This window comes from Silene latifolia, chromosome Y (assembly GCF_048544455.1).
Source record: "Silene latifolia isolate original U9 population chromosome Y, ASM4854445v1, whole genome shotgun sequence".
NCBI lineage: Eukaryota > Viridiplantae > Streptophyta > Magnoliopsida > Caryophyllales > Caryophyllaceae > Silene > Silene latifolia.
The window spans coordinates 11,407,931-11,430,154 of record NC_133538.1 but is presented as its reverse complement, the minus strand read 5'-3'; the positions used below and the strand labels follow the sequence as shown (position 1 = coordinate 11,430,154).

Below are 22,224 nucleotides of genomic sequence, written 5' to 3'. Positions count from 1 at the left end.
AAAGTCTCAGCATCAATTATGGGGAGTTAGGAACATAAAGTGACGGTAGGAGAAGATTAATTGAGAGGAAGTTCAAAGTCTGCAGTACTGTCAAATCCCGTTAGTTTGAAGCATCCCGGAGCAGAAATTCCCGCCTAAAATATTTTGAGACGGAAATTTGAGGGCAATTGTTGGGGATAAAATATCACCTTTTATTACCGATGACGTGGCATGCATTCATTGGAAGAAACAAAGTGGATGGATTAATGACATGGCATCATGAGAACCATGGGATTGGAGATAAGAACAAACATAAAGTGTATTTGTTTTCTTACGTCAAAAGCCTTTGACTAATTCAACAACTTCCTCCTATTTTTGGGGTAACAGAAGCAAGATCCCAGGAGCAGAAGCAGGGGACGTTACAAAGTCCAAACCCTAGCAAGGCAAAGGCTATAAATAGTCAGACAAAGACAAATATGAGGCATCTCATTCTCCTCTAGCACATCGATTACAAGACTCTTCTCCATCAACAAATAATATACTAGCTAAATCACCATTGTATTTCCCTACTTTCGTATTTCCGTCTCGATTATAGTGCCAAATTGGCGGGATTTCGACTTCCCCCGCGGTTGTTCCCCATCGGATTTTCCGCGTCACCAAAACCTTGCGTGTCAATCTTTTTATTCGTCGTTCATTCGTTCGTTATACTTGGTGCATTAATTCCATCTTAGGCTATAGATCGATCATTATCACCCACTAATCATATTAACAACTCGGTAAATTATTACCAAAACAGTTACCATCTTGCTGATTATAAGCGATCGAGTCAACCTCCAACTGGGTATTTTGAAATATTCAATTTTGCACATACATCTTTTAGAAATGTTATAGAGAGATCATTTGGCGTTTGGAAAAACAGATGGAGAATATTATTTAACATACCCAGTTATAAATTTTCTACAAATGTAAAATAGTGGTTGTAAGGACTTGTAACTATGGCGCTACATAATTTTATTCGAAAAAATGCGTTGAAAGATGAAGAGTTTGATAAGTGTGACGCAGATCCAAATTATATGCCCAACGTAGAAGATGAAGATGATTCAGATGAGCATGGCGATGAAGATGATTCAGATGAGCATGGCGATGCTGCAGATGATGAAAACATGTCTATTATTCGTAATTATATTGCTACATCTCTTATGAACATGAGACGATAATAGAAACGTTAACTTTATCTATCTATTTGTTGGCACACTTTTGATTTGATGAGGATGTGTAATCATAATAATTTATTTTTGATACGTCATAATTCTATATTTGCTTGAATTTCTTAAGTTGGAGATTAATAATGCAATTTTACCAAAATTTTGATTTTCTTAACCCAAGTTTTCTTAATCAAAAGATGATGTTATTAAGGGGGTGTTTGGTTCACGCGTGGTTATGAGTTTGGAATCGGGAATCATACCTGGGTGGTATGGGGTTGGAACTTGATACTCATACCTTGTGTTTGGTTCAGTTTTGTGGGATATGGGGTTAGAATCAATCAAAGCTAAAAAAATCTTCAAAATACAATATTTTTAATAATTTTTATACTATTAAATCATGTAGATAAAATTTAATCAAATAAATATATAAAAAGATTTTTTTACAATTGTTTTTATCACTTCTTAAAATTTCTAATTTGATACCATGGGTATCAATCTCATACCCACCCCCTCCCTGGGTATGAGATTCATTCCAAAACACACCTTAATAATGTTGGTTTAAAAAGGAAAAAAAATTGGAAAATAGGAAGTAGGCCAAACAGATTCATTAAGAAACTATTTTTACAAAAATTAGGGCAAACAACTACAACTTTTCCAAAAAGTAGTTTATGAAAAAACACTTTTTATAGATAAACTTGGCCAAACAGATGTAACAAGAAGTGATCTCCAATATTTATGGAAATCAGATGGAAATTCCTTCCATAGCTCTATCCTTATTTGAAAACTACTCTTTTATTTCTTCACTTTCCATTCACTGCAGACTTGATCCTACAATCTCTCGCTTTTAATACTGATTAAATTAACAATTTCCCAAATTATTATCAATTATCGTGATCTAACCAGAAATTTCCCAGGTTTAAATATGTGTATCTATGCTTTATTCATACATTTCCTTACAATTCGAATGATTTTGTGCAAGTGCATGATTTCCCCTTCATTCTGATCAGATTATTTTATTGGTGTTTATCAGGTGTCCACAGTCGACAATAAGTTTGCTCAAACCCCATTGCCAGGGATCAAATTATTAATGTTTCTGGATTTACAATTTCTAGGTTATCTCTTTCAAATTTCCCTAAATTAATCAAGAATTTCACACCCAACATATGCTATACATTTGGTTTGTGGCTTACATGAGATTGTTCCTTATGATATGATGAGTGGCTGCTCATTTGGGCCAACTACTCCAAAGTCTTTCAATGCATACCCAAGAGTCGAGATCGATATCGAATCTCTAGGTTTTCGAAACCCAAGGAGAGTTAAGACTTCTGAATTGAAATCCCCTAGAATGCTTAAGTCAATTGCTAATGCTCTCAAATGCTATTACAAGTTACACCCTCTCTTGTTTTTTATCTTATGTCTCTCATTTGGGATCACCATTTTTATACTTCTTTCCATTTATCATACTCCTGTTTGGCGAACAAGTAGTTACAGGGAATTCAATTTGCGCCCCGATTCTTATCCATTTCCTAACCTTAAAAACCTTGTAATGGTGGCTGGCCATTCGGTTTATACTAGTTGTAATTGTGGCAAAGTTGATAGTGAGAATTCCTGGTTTTTGGAATCCTATCAAAAGCATCCTGGTCAAGCTGCTACATTTTTGGATCATATAAAGGAGGGTGTTGAAGTTGCGGCTAAGGATGATCAAGCTTTGTTGTTGTTTAGTGGGGGAGAGACCCGAAAGGATGCTGGTCCTCGCAGTGAAGCTCAAAGTTATTGGCTTGTTGCTGAATCAAAAGGCTGGTTTGGTCAGTAATTGTCTTTTCCCTTTCGTTTTGAGTTATTACTAATATTTGTGTTCATGTACTTTGGACATTGCTAATGATTTTGTTAATGCTTATGGTAAAATCGCGTGGTATTGTTGAATTTCATTTGGTAAAATGTAGTAGTATGTTACAAGGATAGTGTAGAGTAACAGATATAAAATAAAAAGTGAAGGAGGTGATAAAAGATGGGAGCAGACTTATGATGAGAAATAGAAGGGAAGTGACAGTCATTTAGGTTGTGCTTGGATGGAGGGATTTGGAGGGAAAGGAAAGGGAGGGAGAGTAGGGGATTTAAAACCCCTTATTTGGATAGCACATAAGGGTGGAGGGAAATGGAGAGGGAGGGATTTGGAGGGATCCATTTTCCCTCCTTTGAGGCAAACCAAAATCCTTCCATCATAGGAAAGATTTGGAGGGAAATTGTATCCAAACATCCACTCTACATTCCACCTCCCCTTCCCTTCCCTTCCCTCCTTCCCCTTCTCCTCCCTTTCCCTCCTATTTTGGTATCCAAACAAGGCCTTAGTGAAGGGGAACCCGTTAAGAAGGGATGAAGAAGAGAACCAACTAATGGATTTGGATTTATAGTGGTAATCCTATTCGTCGGTTTCAATCACGAAAAGAAATTTAAGGGTCATATGATTGCCATCTTTCATGTCACTCTTGCAGTTGAAACTTCCAGCAAGTTTTTGTTTGATCTTTGTATAATATATTTAGTGCTAGCTACCTGCATATGTTGCTGATCATTTCAGAACTCTCAAGTTTTTGTTTGACACACGTAAGTTTAATTTCTCCATCGAAAGCTTGAGTACACAGACAATAATGTGACGTATGAAGTTAAATTACTTCAGGAGATAAGTTGTCATCTTGTCCATCACTCACGTTCTCAAATTTCATTTGTAATGGCTGAACTTTTGCATGAAGTCGTATCTACTTCATTCAACTTTATCATGTAAGGGTGGACTATTCAAATGTTTGTCCATGTAAGTCAATTTTTTGAAATTTTATTTCCTATTCTTGCATGCATCTCCGAAATAATTGTACTACTGCTATAACTAGGACTGACATTCACATATGTTTTCCACACATCAGTGCACTTGAAATGAACAATCTGGGTCCATGATGTTGTTCATGTGGCTTAATGAAACCTTAGATCACTTGTTCCTCTGTTCAAGTTTGATAGCACTGCTAAGTACACGTTACAGAATATGTTGGTCTACTTATAGTTACTCTTTTTGGTTGCTTAGATACATTCTTAAACACGGAAAGAACAAGCTGCATGAGTTTGGAAAATAGGTAGATCGACTAATGGTGCTACCTGGCTGATCTCAATGCTCTCTTTTGTTCTTTGTCCTTACACCTTTCTCTCTTTCCAATCTCATGTGTTTTGATGCCTATGGGGAGGCTGGGCTCAGCCAACCTGAGTTTCCAAGACATCAGGTATTAGATTGGTTTGTTGCAGGGGAGAAACCTTTAACTAATCGCTGTTTTATGCCCCCCGTGAAAGGCAGAGGCATTTTTGTATGATTTTGGTTTGTTAAAGTTTAGCCAAAATAAGCAAGAATGAGGAATGTATGTTTCTTTGAGGTGAAATATGGCCATGGTCTTTATTGCAACCACATAGGAAGAAAGGTGGCTGACTGTAATTTGATGATGATGATGGCGGCAGTAAGTGGGGGACTGGATATCATGATTAGTTGACGAAGACGACTTCTATGGATATTGATATATCAGCATAGTGGAGCAGGGCTTGTTTTTGCTGTTGTTATTGTCTTCAATTGCAGTTTTATCTATGTTCAGAACATAACGTGGGATTATGGTGGTGATAGTCGTCGTTCTTGTTATGACTGAAGTCCTTTATTAGCTGATTGTTGTGTCTCATCTAACATGGGCTAAATAAATTGTTAAAACTACCATATTGTACGGGACTGGACAATCATTTTTGCATGAGAAGGCTAAAGTGAATGCCATTAGCTTCGGGAATACTGGTGTTGATGATACTGCACGGCAACTAATGTGTCATACTTCATTTTCACATGGTACCATTGGGTAATTGCAAGCAATGTAAAATTGGCAATCTCACTCTCTTAAACATGTGCACAAATTTAAAACTTGATGCTTGTTAGGCCTGGAAATCCGCAGATGTCCTTGAACGATATTCTACCTCGACCTAACCATCAGGGTGTCAGGACGTCAAGCTACCAGGACACAAGAAGGCAGGCGCCCGGCCATGCAGAGGACAACGGTCAAAATATCAGGACGATATTCGAACAAGAGATCATATTATCGACGAATATACGCGCAATAATTGGGGCATTAATTAGAAAGATTTAGCAATTAAAGACGGCAATTAAAGGAGCAATAATGAGCATTATTCCGGCTAATTAAGGGATATTCAAAGATTGATGGAGAAAGATCTAGCAGTAGTTGCTCAAAGATCGACTATATAAAGAGCACTTAGATCATTTGCACGACATAAGATAAGATCCTAGCAACATACTAGCAATCTTTGAAATACTGGTGAATTACGAGATATTTGTGCGATTTATTCAATATTATAGTGAAATCCTCTCCTGGCTTGGTGCCCGTGGTTTTTTCCCATTTAAGGGTTTTCCACGTACAAAATTCTTTGTCTTACTGTTATTCATTTACCGTACTTTATTCTTCAAATTTTATACCCTGTCATACTTATTCGCAGATTAATTCGAGCTAGTTAACCCCGCTAGACCTACTCCCGACCGATTTCGCCTTGCGCAAAATCCATACAAAACAATTGGCGCCACCGTGGGGCATCTAGCTCTTTAAAATCTTTTTTTCCTTATTTCTCAAAAATCCAAATAACCTACAAAAATGGCCCTGACCTACCATCAAAGAACAATTGAATGCGGACCCTCCAACAAATATAGTGAGTTGGAAAGCTTGAAAGAAAAAGTAGACAAACCGAGGTGAAATCCTTGATTAGAGTTAAAGTCGACTACGAAATAAAAATTGGAAAAAACCCAGGGAGCAGGTTAACCTAGCCAGGAACGCCATTTGCATCAATTATCAAAAATATTGATTTCTCCAGCTTTGGGAGCCCGAGTGGCTCTAAATTCATCAATGTAGATGGCGATGGTGAGCCAAACGATAACAATGAAAAACCTGATAAATCTGCAGCAGCCATCATGATGGCAGTGGTCTAGGAAATCAAGAAGTTAAATGAAAAATTCGAGAAGATATCCGGAGTTCCGCCGAGTTTAGAAGAAGTCGACGATAGCTATCTTTGATTCGCCTTTTATAGACGAAATAGCAAAAGTGGACTTCTAAAAAGTTCGTGATCCCGTCTCCATGAAGATCTATGATGGTACTACGGATCCACATAATGACTCTCTATAAACGAGAAAATGTTAGTGTATCCATTCCCACGAGTTGAGCAAGTTTGCATGTGTAAAGGATTTGGAACGACCCCGATGGACTCGCTTTACGGTGGTACATCAACCTTCGAATCGGGAGCATCCACTCATTTGCCAACCCGATCAACAACTTCAACAACAACGGTTTGTAAAGCGCGGGTAGTTGGAGAAGCGGTCTAGTGATCTTTACAAGATTACACGAAGCGGAGGAGACTCTCAAGGTGTTCCTCGCCAGGTTCAACAAAGAGAAAGTGTCCATTCCCAGTGTGAGCGTTGGAACAAGGTGGAGGCATTCAGGCAGGGGTTATTACCTCATAGTGACCTGTATAATGAACTCACTAAGTATCCCTGCCATACCTTCGAAGATGTCCAGGCCAAGACTCTTGCAAGAGCTATAAAGTCGGATCATCCAACGGGCCAAAGGATTATGAAAAGAGCAATAGGAAAAGCAACAAAGGAAACAATTACAGACCTACTCCATATTCCAGGCCAGACCATTCAGAAGTCAACCTGGCACATGAGTATCAAGGTAAGGCTAAAGTTTTCCCACCTATTTCTAGACATAACTTCAGTGTTGATATTACAGGATTGATCCAGAGACTTTAATATGGGATTAGTAGTCAGATGGCCCAGGAAGGTGGAAAATCCCAACCCTAGGAGGGAGAACTCCAAATGGTGCGAATTCCACATGGACATTGGACATACGACGGATGATTGCTTCACCCTGAGGAAAGAAGTGGCCTACCTGTTGAAATCCGGATATCTAAAGGATCTGATCAGGGCGAAAGGCAGAAATGCACACCAGGGCAAGGAGAACCAAGAACAAAAGCAGGACCGCAACCTTCCTCCACCACCACCAATCTATGAAGTGAAATTCATATCTTGTGGATCAGAAATTTGTGGCCTGACCAGTTCAGCAGCAAAGAAGATAGCTAGGACGCCAAGGACCACATCACCTTGCAAACCGGATCATGTCCCGACAATCAGTTTCAGCGATTGCGACCTGGTAGGGATTCCTGATGTTCATCATGATGGCCTGGTAATTTCTATGCAGATTGGAACCGCTACAGTAAGGAGGATCCTAGTAGATGGAGGCAGCTCGGTGAACCTAATCATGCTTGATGTATTGAAAGCCATGAATATTGGTGAAGATCAAATCACCAAGAAATCCAGCGTTTTGGTAGGGTTCAGTGGAGAAACTAGAAGCACATTAGGAGAAATCCATCTACCAACCTACGTTGAAGGAGTCTCGTCCTATGAGAAATTTGGAGTCCTGGATTGCTTGTCATCCTACAACGCAATTCTGGGCAGACCATGGATTCATAATGTCAAGGCTGTGCCATCAACCTATCACCAGTGTATCAAGGTACCAGTAAATTGGGGCATAGCTATAATCAAAGGAGATCACAAGACAGCCCAAGTCTGTCAAGGATATTCAGAAATTGACAAGTCGGGTAGCTGCCCCGAACCGATTCATATCAAGATCCTCTGAAAGACGTAAAATATTTTACAACCTACTCAGAAAAAATAAGCAGTTCCATTGGACAGATGAGCATGAAGCAGCCTTTCACGACTTAAAATTATATCTATCATTTCCACCCTTACTGGCTAGACCAGAGAAGGGGGAACCTCTGTCAGTATACTTATCCGTCACTTATCCGTCACTGACACAGCAGTCAGCGCAGTCCTGGTAAAAGAACAGGAAGGCCAACAATATCCTGTCTATTATGTAAGTAAAAGCCTGCTGGATGCTGAAATGAGGTATGGATTACTTGAAAAATATGTTTAAGCTCTAATTATGCCATGTGCCAAGTTACGTCCTTACTTTGAATGTCACCCCATCATAGTTAGGACTAACTTACCCATAAAATCTGTCCTACGCAGGTAGGATGGCCAAGTGGTCGGTTCAGCTTAGTACATACCATATTTCCTTTGAACCCATGACAGCGATTAAATCGCAGGCCTTAGCAGACTTTGTGGCTGATTTCAGCCCTAACCTGGAACCTCACCTGAAAAATGAGGTTAATCAATTAGAAAATATGACCCTAGACCAAGAATGGACTTTATTCATAGATGGGGCATCTAATGTCAGGGGGACAGGGTTAGGATTAGTGCTTAAATCGCCACAGGGGACATGATAGCTCAGGCTATAAGCTGAGTTCAAAGCTACCAACAATGAAGCAGAATATGAAGCTCTGATAGCAGGCTTAAAGGTATGTCTAGACCTCGGTGTTCAAAACCTAAAGATCAAATATCAAGAGACCTGAACACGCAGGTTGATGCTTTGGCCAAATTTTACCCCTGCAGTCTTCGACAAAATACCAATTGTTCATTTATTAGAACCAGCTATTAGTAAAACCGAACAGGTCAACCCTGTTAATCGAGATAATAATTCTTGGACCAAACCTTATTATGATTGGTTCCTCCAAGGAATATTACCTCGGGGAAGGCATGAAGCGAGGGCTTTTAAAATCAGAGCTTCAACCTATGCTATTATCAATAACACTTTATTCAAGAGATCGCAGTGGGACCATACTTGAGATGCTTAGAGCACGATGAAGCTAAACAAGTGCTTCAGAAATACACGATGGACACCGTGGCAACCATAAAGGAGGAAAGAGCCTGGCAAGTAAAGTACTTAGACAGGCTCCTATCGCCAACACCGAGGGCCGATTGCCTGGAATTTGTTCAAAATGTGAAGCTGTCAAATTACGCACCAATAATACATCGACCATCCGAACTTCTTCACTCAATTTCTCGCACACTGGCCATTCATGAATGGGGCATGGATATTGTAGGAAAGTGTCTGTAGCTCCGTGACGTAAAGTATTCATGTTGGCTATGACTTATTACTTCTCTAAATGGATCGAGGCTGACTCTTTCACGCAGGTAACCGAAAAAGAAGTAATATCCTTCATCAGGACGAATATTATTTGCGAGATATGAGTCCCATCGAGATAGTATGTGACAACGGAACCCGATTTGTGGGGAAAAAGACTAAAGCATTCGCGCAAGAGTGGAATGGAATATTAACTGGTAACATCAACCCCTGGATATCCAAAAGCTAATGGCCGGGCCGAATCTAGTAACAAGGTAGTCATAAGTCGCTAAAAAAGAAATCGAAGCGAAGACGAGGCGGATGGGTCAAGAACTTCCATTAGTGCTATGGGCGGACAGACAACTCAAAGATATCGCGGGCCAAACACCCTATTCTTTGGTGTATGATCGTGAAGTCGTCATCCCGCAGTAAATTCGGTGCCAACATCAAGATATAACCGAACAACGTTAAGCAAAAAGAGACGATGCGAAGACAACCTGGTCCCGACGGAAAAGAAGCGAGAGACGCCATTTGCCAAAATCGGGATGGCATCATACCAACAAGCAAAGAGCTTAACTTACAATAAAAATGTCGAATTAGAGTCTTGAGGAAGGAGACCTTGTCCTACGAAAAGTTTTTCCAAACAAAAAAGAAAAATCAGCAGGCAAGCTTGCCCCTACATGGAAAGGCCCTTACTTAATTGACTTAATCGTCGGACAAGGAACATACAGGTTCCAAACATTAGAAGGAGAAATGATCTCAAGATCTCGGAATATAACACATTTGAAATTATTCCATGTATTAAATCTATGTCAGGCCCAAATCAGGTAAAAAACTATACCTTTAAATCAGTGATTCAACCTGACGTGCTATCTGAAAAATTACGTGTTTCATATGCTCTATGTGCAATCCATATCTATATATGTAACTAACCCAATTTCTCTTATTTTTGAATCCTGAACAATTATACATGATAAATGTCTATATGCATACATATTCAGGATTGAGGGCTACTCTACTATACATCAGTTTTTAAAACAAATTTTTGCACGTAACTGTGCCTAACGAGTTGGTAACCATCACCGGATACAGTAAATGTCAGGACCAATCAGGCATGAAATAATTGCCTTTCCGACTAAATTTATCGCACACATCTACAAACTGGACGCAGCAAGACGGTGCAAGGGTGTTTTATCCCGACCATCGCCTAAATGCCCTCCGACGGCCGAATACAAGCCCTCCGGCCAGCAGGGACATAAGCCCTCCCGACAGACAGGCGGTTTTCCCACCCCTTCAACCATTATGGCAAAAACCATACATGGTTGAATTACTTACGTTAAGCTTCAATCACAAGATAGGTTAACAAAGTCATAATTTTATCAGGTCGAAAGGATTGGAAGGACAAGGCTCACAGGTTCAAAGAAAATAAAAAAACAACAAAGCATCAGGAAATAAGCAAAATAAGCCAGTAAAGGCCATTACCATAATAAATCCCTTACCCCTGGGGCAAAGGCACCAAAATATTCGTCAAGGCTAGGGATAACCTCCCTGATCCACCCAAGAAACAAGAAAATAAGATTGTTTGTCCAGGGACATCCCCCTGGATGGGCCAATACCATCAAAGATTTAAAATTACTGCTCCCCTTTTGGAGACAGCGTCAGCACTTTCACTTTTGGCCTGATCAGCCTCAACATCAACATCCTGCTCCCCTGGAGAATCGACTTCCTGTTCATTGCCCATGTTATGCAGGTCAGGATACTTAGAAGCAGCGAAGGCCATCTCACCTCTCAGCCTGCACCTTCGCCAAATCAGCAGCCCTATCAGATCTCATAAGATCAATCCTGGCCACCAAAGAAGTAGCCTGATAAGCGTTATGGAGACAGACTGCAACACCGAGAAACAAGAATAGTATAAGTATTATGTCATAATAATAAACACCTCTAAGTAAAAAATATATACACATTACAAAATACATATAATAATAACAAAAACTACATACGTCTCTCACAGCAGCCAAAGCACTTGCCAAAAGGCTGACAGAATGATCTACTGAAGCAACTGCCTAGGTAGCAGTCTTAATAGGATCAAGGGCGAGCAGCATCATCCCTGATCTTCACCTTAGCAACCTGGGCATCTTTCAGAGCTTTTGTGGGTTTGAATTCAAATTCACCATGGAAATTTGAAATCATCTCGACAGGAGAATCAATCGGTTTTTCAGCCACGGGAGGTTAGCAGCAGAAGATCAAGGGAGATTTTCAGAGGTGGTCTCTTCAGGGTTCTGAACGAATGGAGTTCCAGGAGACATCGCTCCCCTAGAAGATTTCTTTTTCGCGGCCATTATTGAAAAGTTGTTGAAAATTTATCAAGGAATTAAGAAAGCTTGAAGAAGAAGATTAAATTAGAAGGGAATAGATTTTGGTGAAGATTAATTCAATGAAGTAAAAGGATATTTATACTCGGTGAAATTAGGGTTTCAACCGCAACTTGCAAAGATAATTGTCGAGGAAGTTGCAGTAATTGCAACACGCGTCATCAAACCGCCAACTAGCCGTTACTGAAGCCAATAAGCCATAATCCAACCGTTGATCAGTTTCTTAAAAATTAGAGGTTATCTCCTTATTTCTGGCCTGACCTAGCGAAGATAAGGAGATAAGGGGCAATTGTTAGGCCTGGAAATCCGCAGATGTCCCTAAACGATATTCTACCTCGACCTAACCATGAGGGTGTCAGGACGTCAAGCTACCAGGACACAAGAAGGCACACAAGAAGGCAGGCGCCGGGCCATGGAGAGGACAACGGTCAAAATATCAGGACGATATTCGACCAAGAGATTATATTATAGACGAATATACGCGCAATAATTGGGGCATTAATTAGAAAGATTTAGCAATTAAAGACGGCAATTAAAGGAGCAATAATGAGCATTATTCCGGCTAATTAAGGCAGGATATTCAGCATTGATGGAGAAAGATCTAGCAGTCGTTCAGCATCTGACTATATAAAGAGCACTTAGATCATTTGCACGACATAAGACAAGATCCTAGCAACATACTAGCAATACTGAAATACAAGCTGAATTACAGATATTAGTGCGATTTATTCAATATTATAGTGAAATCCTCTCCTGTCTTGGTGCCCGTGGTTTTTCCCATTTAAGGGTTCTCCACGTACAAAATTCTGTCTTACTGCTATTCATTTACTGTACTTTATTCTTCAAATTTTATACCCTGTCATACTTATTCGCAGATTAATTCGAGCTAGTTAACCCTGCCTAGACCTACCCTGACCTGATTTCGCCTTGCGCAAAATCCATACAAAACAATGCTACCTTGTGCACAACCTTAAATATGGATACCATGTGAAAAATAGCAAACTGCAGAGTAATGAAAATGTTTTCTTAATAGAAAAGAAAATTGTACTATGGGAAAGATTGTTAAATGATGTAAAAGCCTAATAAACGGAAAATAAATTACATTTGTTTCTTTAGGAGCTTTAGTTTTAATGTGATACGCTCTCATTGTTTTTTCTGAAACATCTGACTGAAACAGTGCAAAATACATTAATGGGCAATTATATTTGCATTTACTAGAAGGCTCCCCCACCTAGGCTTTGTTAGGTATTTAAATGCAAGCATTCTGCCCTTGATATCATAGACTTGCTAACTCCAACCCTAGTTATGATGGACATGTTATTTCTAGTAAAAGCTAACAAGAAAAAAATATGGTCATATGCTACTTAACAATATTGGGAGTGCAGATACTCAAATGACTTTTTTCCGTCTATTTCATCCAATGCAAAAGTCCAGAAACAGGTAATAAATTTTGGGGCATAGTAATGTTCCACATTGGATGCCAAATTTCTTTGCTGGGGGTGGCTTTTGCTGGTTCAGAAATCTGCTAGGCTTTGCTGTACTTATTTAATACTATGACAGATCCTGTTGCTATTACCGGCATAGGCCACTTCGTGTTTTGACATTGCACAACTGCAACATAGGCAAATTGCTAGTCAATCTGTGAGTAAAAATAGCTCTTGAAAGGAGTGCCTTTTTGGCCCAATTTTAGCCAACTGTGCTCGACCCAAGCAAAGGCTGTTTGTGGCTGGCTATTAAAGTTCAGTGTGCTGTGCACCTCAAGATGATCAAAATCTCAGATTACTTACAGTTAAAGCATGTCTTTCTACACTCATCGGAACGTGAAAATGTATCAGATGGATATTGGTTTCACATAACAGTGCAACTGTAGCAGGAAATAGTGACTATCTCGTGTTTAGGATCTGTGTAGTTACCATTACTGACGTCATTATTATTGTATCATCATCTGTAGGAGAAAGCAGTGTCAGAGGGAGAGCACTTACTGAAGAGCATGCAAGGGATAGTTTTGAAAACCTTCTCTTTAGTGTCTGTCGATTCCGGGAGCTTACTGGCACATACCCTCAAAATATAACTGTAAGTCCTACTGTATTCTTATATCAAATATCTTATATACTGTTAGTAACTCTCTCAGTGATATCGTGTCTGACCAAACTACTGGCTATTTATATAAATCCTGATTCTTTTGCGTCGATAACTTCGTAGTTATTTGGAAATTTGAACCTGTATCTTTAGTGACAAGTGAATACCTACATTTTCATTGGTTCTCTTAGAAGCTCCCTGTACATGAATATTTTGGCACTAAAAAAGCATTTCTAATAGTGGGAGGGTGTCAAATCTGATTTAATGTGTTAAACTTTCATACTCCGTATAGCCTATGAGATGAGAAATGTCATACGGGCACCAGAAACGAGAGTTGTCTATGTACTTTAATCAAATGCTTGGACGTGCACTTTTAACATGCACAGCTGCACATGGAATAGCAAAGAATGCCCTGTAGTTAAAGCTTGTCCTTGCTCTGTGAATAAAATGTTACTTCGTACAAGGGTAAACTCATATATAGCCCATTAGAAGGACAAAGTAGGGTCAGAAATGAAAGCATGGACTGTTGCACCAAAAGCTAATCATGGTTCTGGACTTCCAGTTCATCATCTATAAAGAAAACCAACCATCATCATTTTCTTACCATTTGGCAGCATACCTATATTTGTATTTTCACCTTCCCCAGTTGCCAGTGGTTAGTTCTATTTTGCTCAGTGACTCTGATTCTGCCCGATCCTTTTTTGTCTAGTTGTTTGCACCTAAACTCTATACTAGTCCATTATTTGCTAACCTCTTTAGTCTACAGTCATAAGATCTCGTCCCTGACCAATCTACAGTACAGTCCTACATATACGTGAGCTAAGTTATAATTTTTTGGGGAAAGATATGTATATATAACAACATTGCTCGAGTGCATCAAAAGATACCGTCTATGGTGACGTGTGCAGGGTGTGGGGGTGGCTAGTGCATGTTACGTTACCTCTTGTGTTTTCAAAAGAGAGGAGGTTGGGAAAATTGTGTCTTAATGCTTTATGTATTCAAATGCTACCAAAATTATGTTTCTTGAAGTAGTAGATAATCAGTGGAAGCAACTCTGTACTCTATATTATAATAAAAACTAAGAAATTGAAGGAAGAATTCTAAGTTACAGCAATAGCTACTATTCATGGGCTTTAAGCCATAGGGTGGATGATCTACATAGTCGAGATTTGAGCGCAAGATTTGGGCTCATATTATTGCATAATGTAATATTTTTCTCGTTAAATCATATAAAGACGCAGATGGTAGAACACCATCTCTGAAAGGGTTCAGCCTTTGGCAGTGAAAGGAAAATGGACACTTATTTATGACTTTGGACATGACACATTACTGATCCCTCAACTTTATTCTGCGTATATATCTGTTTAGATAATTGTTCGACATTTATGATAAGTATTAAACGAGGCTATACCTAACCATTACATGCTTGCATCTAGGGCCTGTAAATTACTCTTTGTTTTTGCGTACATTGGTGCCTTATGTTCTGACTTTGTCTACATATATTCGTACACTATTCACCACCTAATGGAAAAACTGCTCAATATAGGTTAAGACTTTCTTTAATCAAGGGAAAAGCAACTTTCAGACATTTTAGTGTTTTTATCTTCTTCAACATGTCCATCTTTAGAATGTCAATGTTTTGAATTTTTTAGGAGCAAGTGTTTATCAATAGATTTAGGAGTAGAGGACTAGTGAGGCTCCAAATGTCTTCTCACTTCACAGTTTATTATGAGGCGGTATATTAACTTCTGGGTTCTAAAACTTCGATATTTTGAAGACTTCCATTAAAACAGCGCAAGCGGGGACCAAGATTATACTGCTGCAGAAGCAGAATCTAAGGGACTGGTTGAAACTTGAAAGGTAGTAATTTAAGGAATGCGAGCAAACTGATTTAATGGATTGAAAGTTTAAATTGTTATTTAAAGCAGCCTTACAGTTGGATTGTTCTAGATTGTTGAATATGTATGTGGTACACTCACAGAAAAAGAAGAATTTGATATAGAAGTATACCACAAATACCATGGATAAAAGGCTGTCTTATATGTTTTCTACGGTTTTTGGGTTGTTGGTTAATTTGGCTTTTAAGGAGAGCTGCTTAAAATGTTTGGGGCACTACACTTAAAGCCTTACAACATAAACATAATCCTATAGACCCTAGAGACACAATGGGTCCCACAAATTGTAGGGTAAAGGGGTAATGGGGCGAAAGAAGTGCATATAAAAGAACTGGAGAAAATGATATGGAAATTCCTTAATATTGAGTTTCACTATACGCACATTGTCAATAAGACGCACCTAAGGCACTTTCAGGGCGTTTTAATAGTGACTCGCAGAGTCTCGAGCCTAGGCGCTCCCGAGGCAGCTTTTTTAAGCTAACAAGCGTTTTTAAACTATTGGATAGGAAGCTGTGCGGCCTGTGCCTGAGTTTGATAAAGCGGTATAATTGTCGGAGGTTTTTAGTAGAGTTTTTGAGTGCTTTTGAGACTATGACATACTAACTACGCCTTCTATCTCAGAGTTAGTCTACGTAGTCTATTTTACGATTTCTTTTTATGCATGTTTGTATGGTTGAGAATGAAGCTGATACCTTTTAACATACATGTGCATACAGAAAAGACTGATTCAAATGTAAATCAAACTTTCTGGCCTCTATAGGGAGTATAGTAGTTTGAGGCTCTAATATGTAGCGGACTAGCAGCACATCCACTCTAAAATATCAGTCTTTTTTTTTACCAAGAAGAAAATTGTGGTAGCTTGTTTTATATCATAATTAATTAAATTTCCTTCCTATATATAGAAATATAGTATAATAAAATTGGTCGCTCGCCCCCCTCCGAATTGCGAATTACGAATTAATTCGCAATTCGTTTTCATATTAATTCGCCCCAATTCGCTTTTAGCTTTTAATTCGCTGAGATGAGCGAATTATATGATTATGCTAAAAACCAAAAAAAATCGGGAAAAATTGAAGTATAGACAAGATACCTGATTATTTTAAAGTTTGAACTTTGAAGGCAAGCACAATGATTTGATTCACTATTGTAGATTTAGCTTTAGTTTGATTTTGATTTCTTACAGGAAGAAGATTTTTTTTAGCTTTGTTGATATAAAAGGATAATCCTTTTGCGAATTGAATTCGACGAATTACCGAATTTTAAAATAATGTAATTCACCAGCGAATTGAATTCGCTAAATTGAGCGAATCGCGAATTAGAATTAAGAAAGCGAATTGAACGAATTGCGAATCCGGTAACCCTGATTACACTTATATCTTCATGAGTTCATCTCTAACTCTACACTGTCTCCACCTTTTTTTGGTTGAAAAGTAAGATCTTGGGACAGTTTTTCATCTTCTGATAAATGTAAATATTTTAGTTTCATATTATACCCTCCTAATACTCTCTAGGATTGCCCCATTTTGTTTGTGTTCTATTCACTGGTATTGCCTCATTTCTAAACTCGGGAAATGTTTGGATCTAAATTTTCTCTTCTGCCCTTAAATTTGAGTAAAAGTAACACATTTATCTTCTGGCTCACCTAATGAAGCTGTATCATTTACTCTTAGGACTCGCTTGGAATGGGAGTAATTATTAAGGGAGTAATAGAGGTTAAATGAACTAGAAAATGGAGGAAAGTGACGGAGGTTGGAGATAGAAATGGAGGAAGATAGTGTAATAGTCTATCCATTAAGGGGGTAATAATTACCCACCTCCCCCCTCAAGTAATGCATTACCTCCATATGGAGGTAATAATTCCTCCCTCACCACCTCTTTTCACCCTCCACAACCACCATAAACCACCAATCTCCTTCCATTTCTTCTTATTTTAGCCTCTATTACTCCATTAATAATTACTCCCATTCCAAGCAAGCCCTTACCTTTATCACTTGTCTCGCTTGCTCTTCTAAGTCTTTGTGCCAAATAGAAATGTAGCAATTTCAAAGAATAGGAGAGACTAGTGTTATTTTTTTAAACATATTTATGGCCAACTTTTGAAACTTTTGACTCCAAACAGTCTAAATGGAAGATACGTGGGTGACAGGAGGAGTTATATTTTCATACTACCGTAAATCAGAGAAGCAAATTTGGAAGCACGTGTATGTCGTCAAAGTTCACAACTAAGCCTCCTAGTTTTAAACTCATTAGCCTCTTGAAAACAGTATGGTAGGGCAATTCATTCACTTTATGTAGCTTAACAATACAAGTTTAAGCATCTAAAGTCTTGGTGTTAAATAATTTCTCGATGCTTATTAAGTTATTAACCTCAGTTGCATCCTAGGCAAGCTTTGATAATTGGAAGTTAGGCTTAACATGAGTTTGTCTAAGACATCTTATCCTACTTGTCTAAGTATGTCATATGTTGATAGTGTACCCAAGGCTTATCGAGTGCTTCATAGTAAGGCTACTTTACCTTTGGGAGAATTTTCTCCCCACCCACCCACCCAAGGCTATGTGGAACCTTCTTTCTGTTGCTTAGGCTGTTTACATGCGACCCCCTCTTACCTTCCACTTTATGGGAGATCTCAAGGCATTGGGGTAATGTTCTTGTTGCGAAGCAATGAATTGAGAATTAATTGATGCATGTTTTGCACGCGTACAACAAACTCTAGAATTTTTCGAAAATCTACAGTTCTTTGCGGTCACTCTTACTAGGAAGAGCACAAACTAATCTTAGAACTACTAGATGAGATCTTCGAAGCCACTTTTCCTGCTTTCTCTCGTAGTAGCTCATTAAACTCGGAAACTTCTGTGCTGAAGCTATCTAATTAATCTTTCTTTCTTCTTTCCCTTCATCCCTTTTGTATTTGGTGATTCGCGTGGGCCCGTTCAGGTGACAAAGGATATATTTTTATAGTTACTGTAGTACCCAATCACCTATGCCATAGTTAAAAAGTTGATCCAAAAGCACATGTACCACAAGCACATTGCATGTTTTTGATGCAATTTTCGACAACTTCCGTAGAGTCATCATAAATATTCGTCTCGTATTAGCTCATTGCAAGTTTTTGATGCCATTTTCGACACAACTTTCGTAGGGTCATCCCTAAATATTCTTCCTGTGTTGCTAACACGGGACAAGGCTGCTTACATCCCACTTCCCCTACCCATTACATTCGCCAGCCCTTTTTACACTAGGGTAGTTTCGTTATATAACATTGTAACTTTTTGTTTTTGTCAATATTGTTGCAGGTGGTAAGTTATGATTTTAAAGAAGACAGGTTTGCGAAACACCACCGGTTAGCCATTGGGTTTCCTAAAACCCAGTTTTTCTATGTGGGAACTCCGACATCAGCAATTTCACAAAGTGGAGCTAAGAAAGGTGAAGCATTGGTGAGATCTCAATTTGAAAATGACCCTTATGGATGTTTCAGCTCTCTCCACCACAAGAAATTGCGGCGCGATCCTTTTCACAGGTCCATCCCTTATCCTAATGGATGTCCTGAAATTGAAGATCTCTTTAAATATTGTGGTACATCTCTTTATGGAGGTCATCTTCCATGGGCGTAAATTGTAATGCCTATTGCTTAGGGTATACTTCCAGCAATTCCAGATTTTACTTCAGCCATACTATGAACTTGATAACATTTCATAGCAGGATAGATATCAAGTTCATTTTGTCTAAATGTAGAGATGCATATGGTATACAAAGTAATGTTCAGGAGAGTCGTGGTAGAGAAAGATATTTTGCAACGGTGTAGATAGCTGTGTATGATTTTAGAGCTTCACTTATTAACTTGTATTTTAGTTTCTCTTAGGATTTTGGCCTGGAAGATTTTCTGAAGTTCTTAATTGCCGGGGGGAACTGCAAGAGATGTTTTCCGAACAATGATACACTGAACACCAATTGATTATATTATTGTGAATGTTTATGGACTTTGGTTTCTTTTGTTAGTGTGAAGTACACAAGTAGTTATGATACCAGGCAACGCATATGGCCGAAAAGCCTAAAATAGAGGAGGCAAAGTTAAAAATGCAAAATTACTTCAATTGCTGGTATTTTATCACGGCTAATGTTCTTGCTGGTTGCAGCCCTCAAACTTGGGCAATATTTTACGAGAGATTGATTAATCAGACTTTTATTACCGTATAAATAAATCAGGACCATCTGTGTAAGTGTAACGGTGTTGACGGCTGCCCTTATCGCCCTGTTGTGCTTTGCTACGCCTTTTAGCAAAATCGGCCGTGAATCTGTGATGCCTACTCTGCTGCTTGGTATTCCTCAAATCCTCATAGGATTCCCCCTTCCTGTGTTCATATGTCAACTTTAAGATATACCGATATTTGACAAGTGACAAGTGACAAATGGACAATTGGGAAGGGCAAAAGAAAAAAAAAACAGTTATATACTCCCTCCTGGTCATTTATTTACCTATTTCAATTTTGGACATCACATTCAAGGTGAAGACGGAGCGGATACATACCGTATTGTGGTAATATGGTAAGCAGTGGGCCATTTGTGTGAATATATTACAATGTCTGATTTGACCAAAAAAAAAAAAAAATGGGGAACTCCCAATACATGCTGAAGACGTAAAGTTCACCTCCATCTCAATAGTGTCACTTCTCACATTTCTCAAATTCAAATCATCTCTCTACGTCGGCATCTCTCTAAAAATCCCAAAAAAACAAGATCTTCAACTCGCTCAAGTTCTTCATCTCCTACCTTATCTTCATCTCTCTTAACTGACGATTTTCATTCTTCAAATCCCCAAAATTAAGGTTGTGACATCTGACCATCATAATCTTTCTGAGCTTCCTGAAGACGATGGTTAAGAAAACCATCGAAGGTAAAAGGTTGATTATTGTGTTGATTTTTTTAATTTATGTAGAAAGTTTAAATCTGTATGTCATTTTTTACTCAAAATTGATAACTTTATTGGGTTTTTGATTGATTTATGTTAAAAAAGTTTGAATCTTTTGTATTTTAATGTATAGATCTAGGGTTGTTATGTCAAAAAATGAGGATTTTATCCAAATCAGAGAGTTTTGGAATTCTAATCTTAGTTTCATTTGTAAAAAATGGTCACATTGGTTTAATTAATAATTTTTATGGTGTACTAATTTTTGTTTCATTTGAAAAAAAAAAATCTTAGTTTCATTTGTAAGAAAATTAGCAATTTTTGTTGGTTAATACTCCCTCCTATTCACTCTTCTATTTTGCACAAGAATTAAGAAAATAATTTTGGACCACACAAAACACTCTACTCCACTCTACCCCAAATGTAATTAAAATTGGACTACACAAAAGTTACCAAAAAAGGAAAGAGAGAAGAAATAAAACCCGACTTACCCAAAAAGGAATGAGGGAGGAAATGAGTGAATAGGAGGGAGTAATAGATTTGTTTGTGGTGTATTGCTAATGCATTTTGCTTGTCATGTAGAGGCGCTTAACGTCAATTGATGTTGCTGTTAATTAAGTGAGTGTCACTGAAGTATTTGTGGCATATGCATTATTGTTGATTATGTGACCATTTTAGCTGTGTAAAGAGCCTATGTACCAATAAGAGTTAACATGTTAACATAATAGACAAGACATGGTGACATATTTGTGATTATTGACAATTTGACCTGTGTATCAAGGATATGTACCTATGTTTTTGTGTTTTAACCTTACTTTAACGTTATAACATCTGATTGAACACATGGTGACATATGTTATGATGTTTAGAATGTGACCACTTAAGCTGGTAAATGAACCTCAACTCTGCGATGAATGTACCATATGCCTAGACATGATGACATTTGTTTGTGTTAAGAAGTGACCATCATAGTTTAGAAAAGTGCCTATGTTTGAGTTTGTTGAACAAATTAAAAAATGATGTCTTTAGCTTAACCTGATGGCATATATACATAACACATGGGTACATCTGTTAGTGTATGAATTGTGACCTACTTAACTGAGAAATGTACCTGTGTAAGAGTGTAATGCCATGTAGGCTGAAATCTTAACATGTTAACATATTTGACTAAACATGGGGACATGTGTTAGTTATTCAATTGTGACCTGAGTAATGAGGTTAGCTTAAGGTGGTCACTTGTTTTGTAAAACATGGTGGCATATTTAATTGTAGTGAAATCTGACCATCTTAGGTGTAAATGTGACCATCTTATGAGTTAATGTACCACAGTTGAAAGTTGAAATAAATCTTAACATGTGATCATATTAGACAAGACATGGTGTCATATATATGATTATTGTCAATGTGACCACTTTTTCGATATATGTAGCTATGTTTGAGTGCTTTGACCTTACCTTAACCTGATAACATCTGATTAAAAGATGGGGACAGTTTAGCTTAATGTGATCACTTCTATTGTAAAACATGGTGGCCTATTTTATTGTAGTTAAATGTGACCATGTTATGTAGTTAATGTGACCATCTTATGTATTTAATTTACCATAATTAAAAGTTGAAATAATTCTTAACATGTTATCATATTAGACAAGACTCGTGGTGACATTTATATGGTTATTGTCAATGGACCACTTTTTCGGAGATATGTAACTATGTTTTAATGCTTTGACCTTACTTTAACCTAATAACATCTGATTCAA

General features: G+C 38.2%; 1 protein-coding gene across 4 annotated transcripts; it reads left to right on the top strand.

Annotated features, from left to right (window-relative positions):
* Positions 1 to 1,913: 1,913 nt before the first annotated feature.
* On the top strand, positions 1,914 to 19,551 carry LOC141626368 (uncharacterized protein C57A10.07-like). Of its 4 annotated transcripts, none has more exons than XM_074440222.1 (4): positions 1,914 to 2,098; positions 2,215 to 2,989; positions 13,541 to 13,662; positions 18,858 to 19,551. In XM_074440222.1, the coding sequence occupies exons 2-4, from the start codon at positions 2,395 to 2,397 to the stop codon at positions 19,173 to 19,175; spliced, it is 1,035 nt and encodes a 344-aa protein (XP_074296323.1). In that variant the 5' UTR covers positions 1,914 to 2,098; positions 2,215 to 2,394; the 3' UTR covers positions 19,176 to 19,551. The 4 variants fall into 4 exon arrangements, with proteins under 4 accessions (XP_074296323.1, XP_074296324.1, XP_074296325.1 ...); XM_074440223.1 differs by having other exon boundaries at positions 1,914 to 2,989; positions 18,858 to 19,081; positions 19,424 to 19,551; XM_074440224.1 differs by having other exon boundaries at positions 1,914 to 2,989; positions 18,858 to 19,081; positions 19,414 to 19,551.
* The last annotated feature ends 2,673 nt before the right edge of the window (positions 19,552 to 22,224 follow it).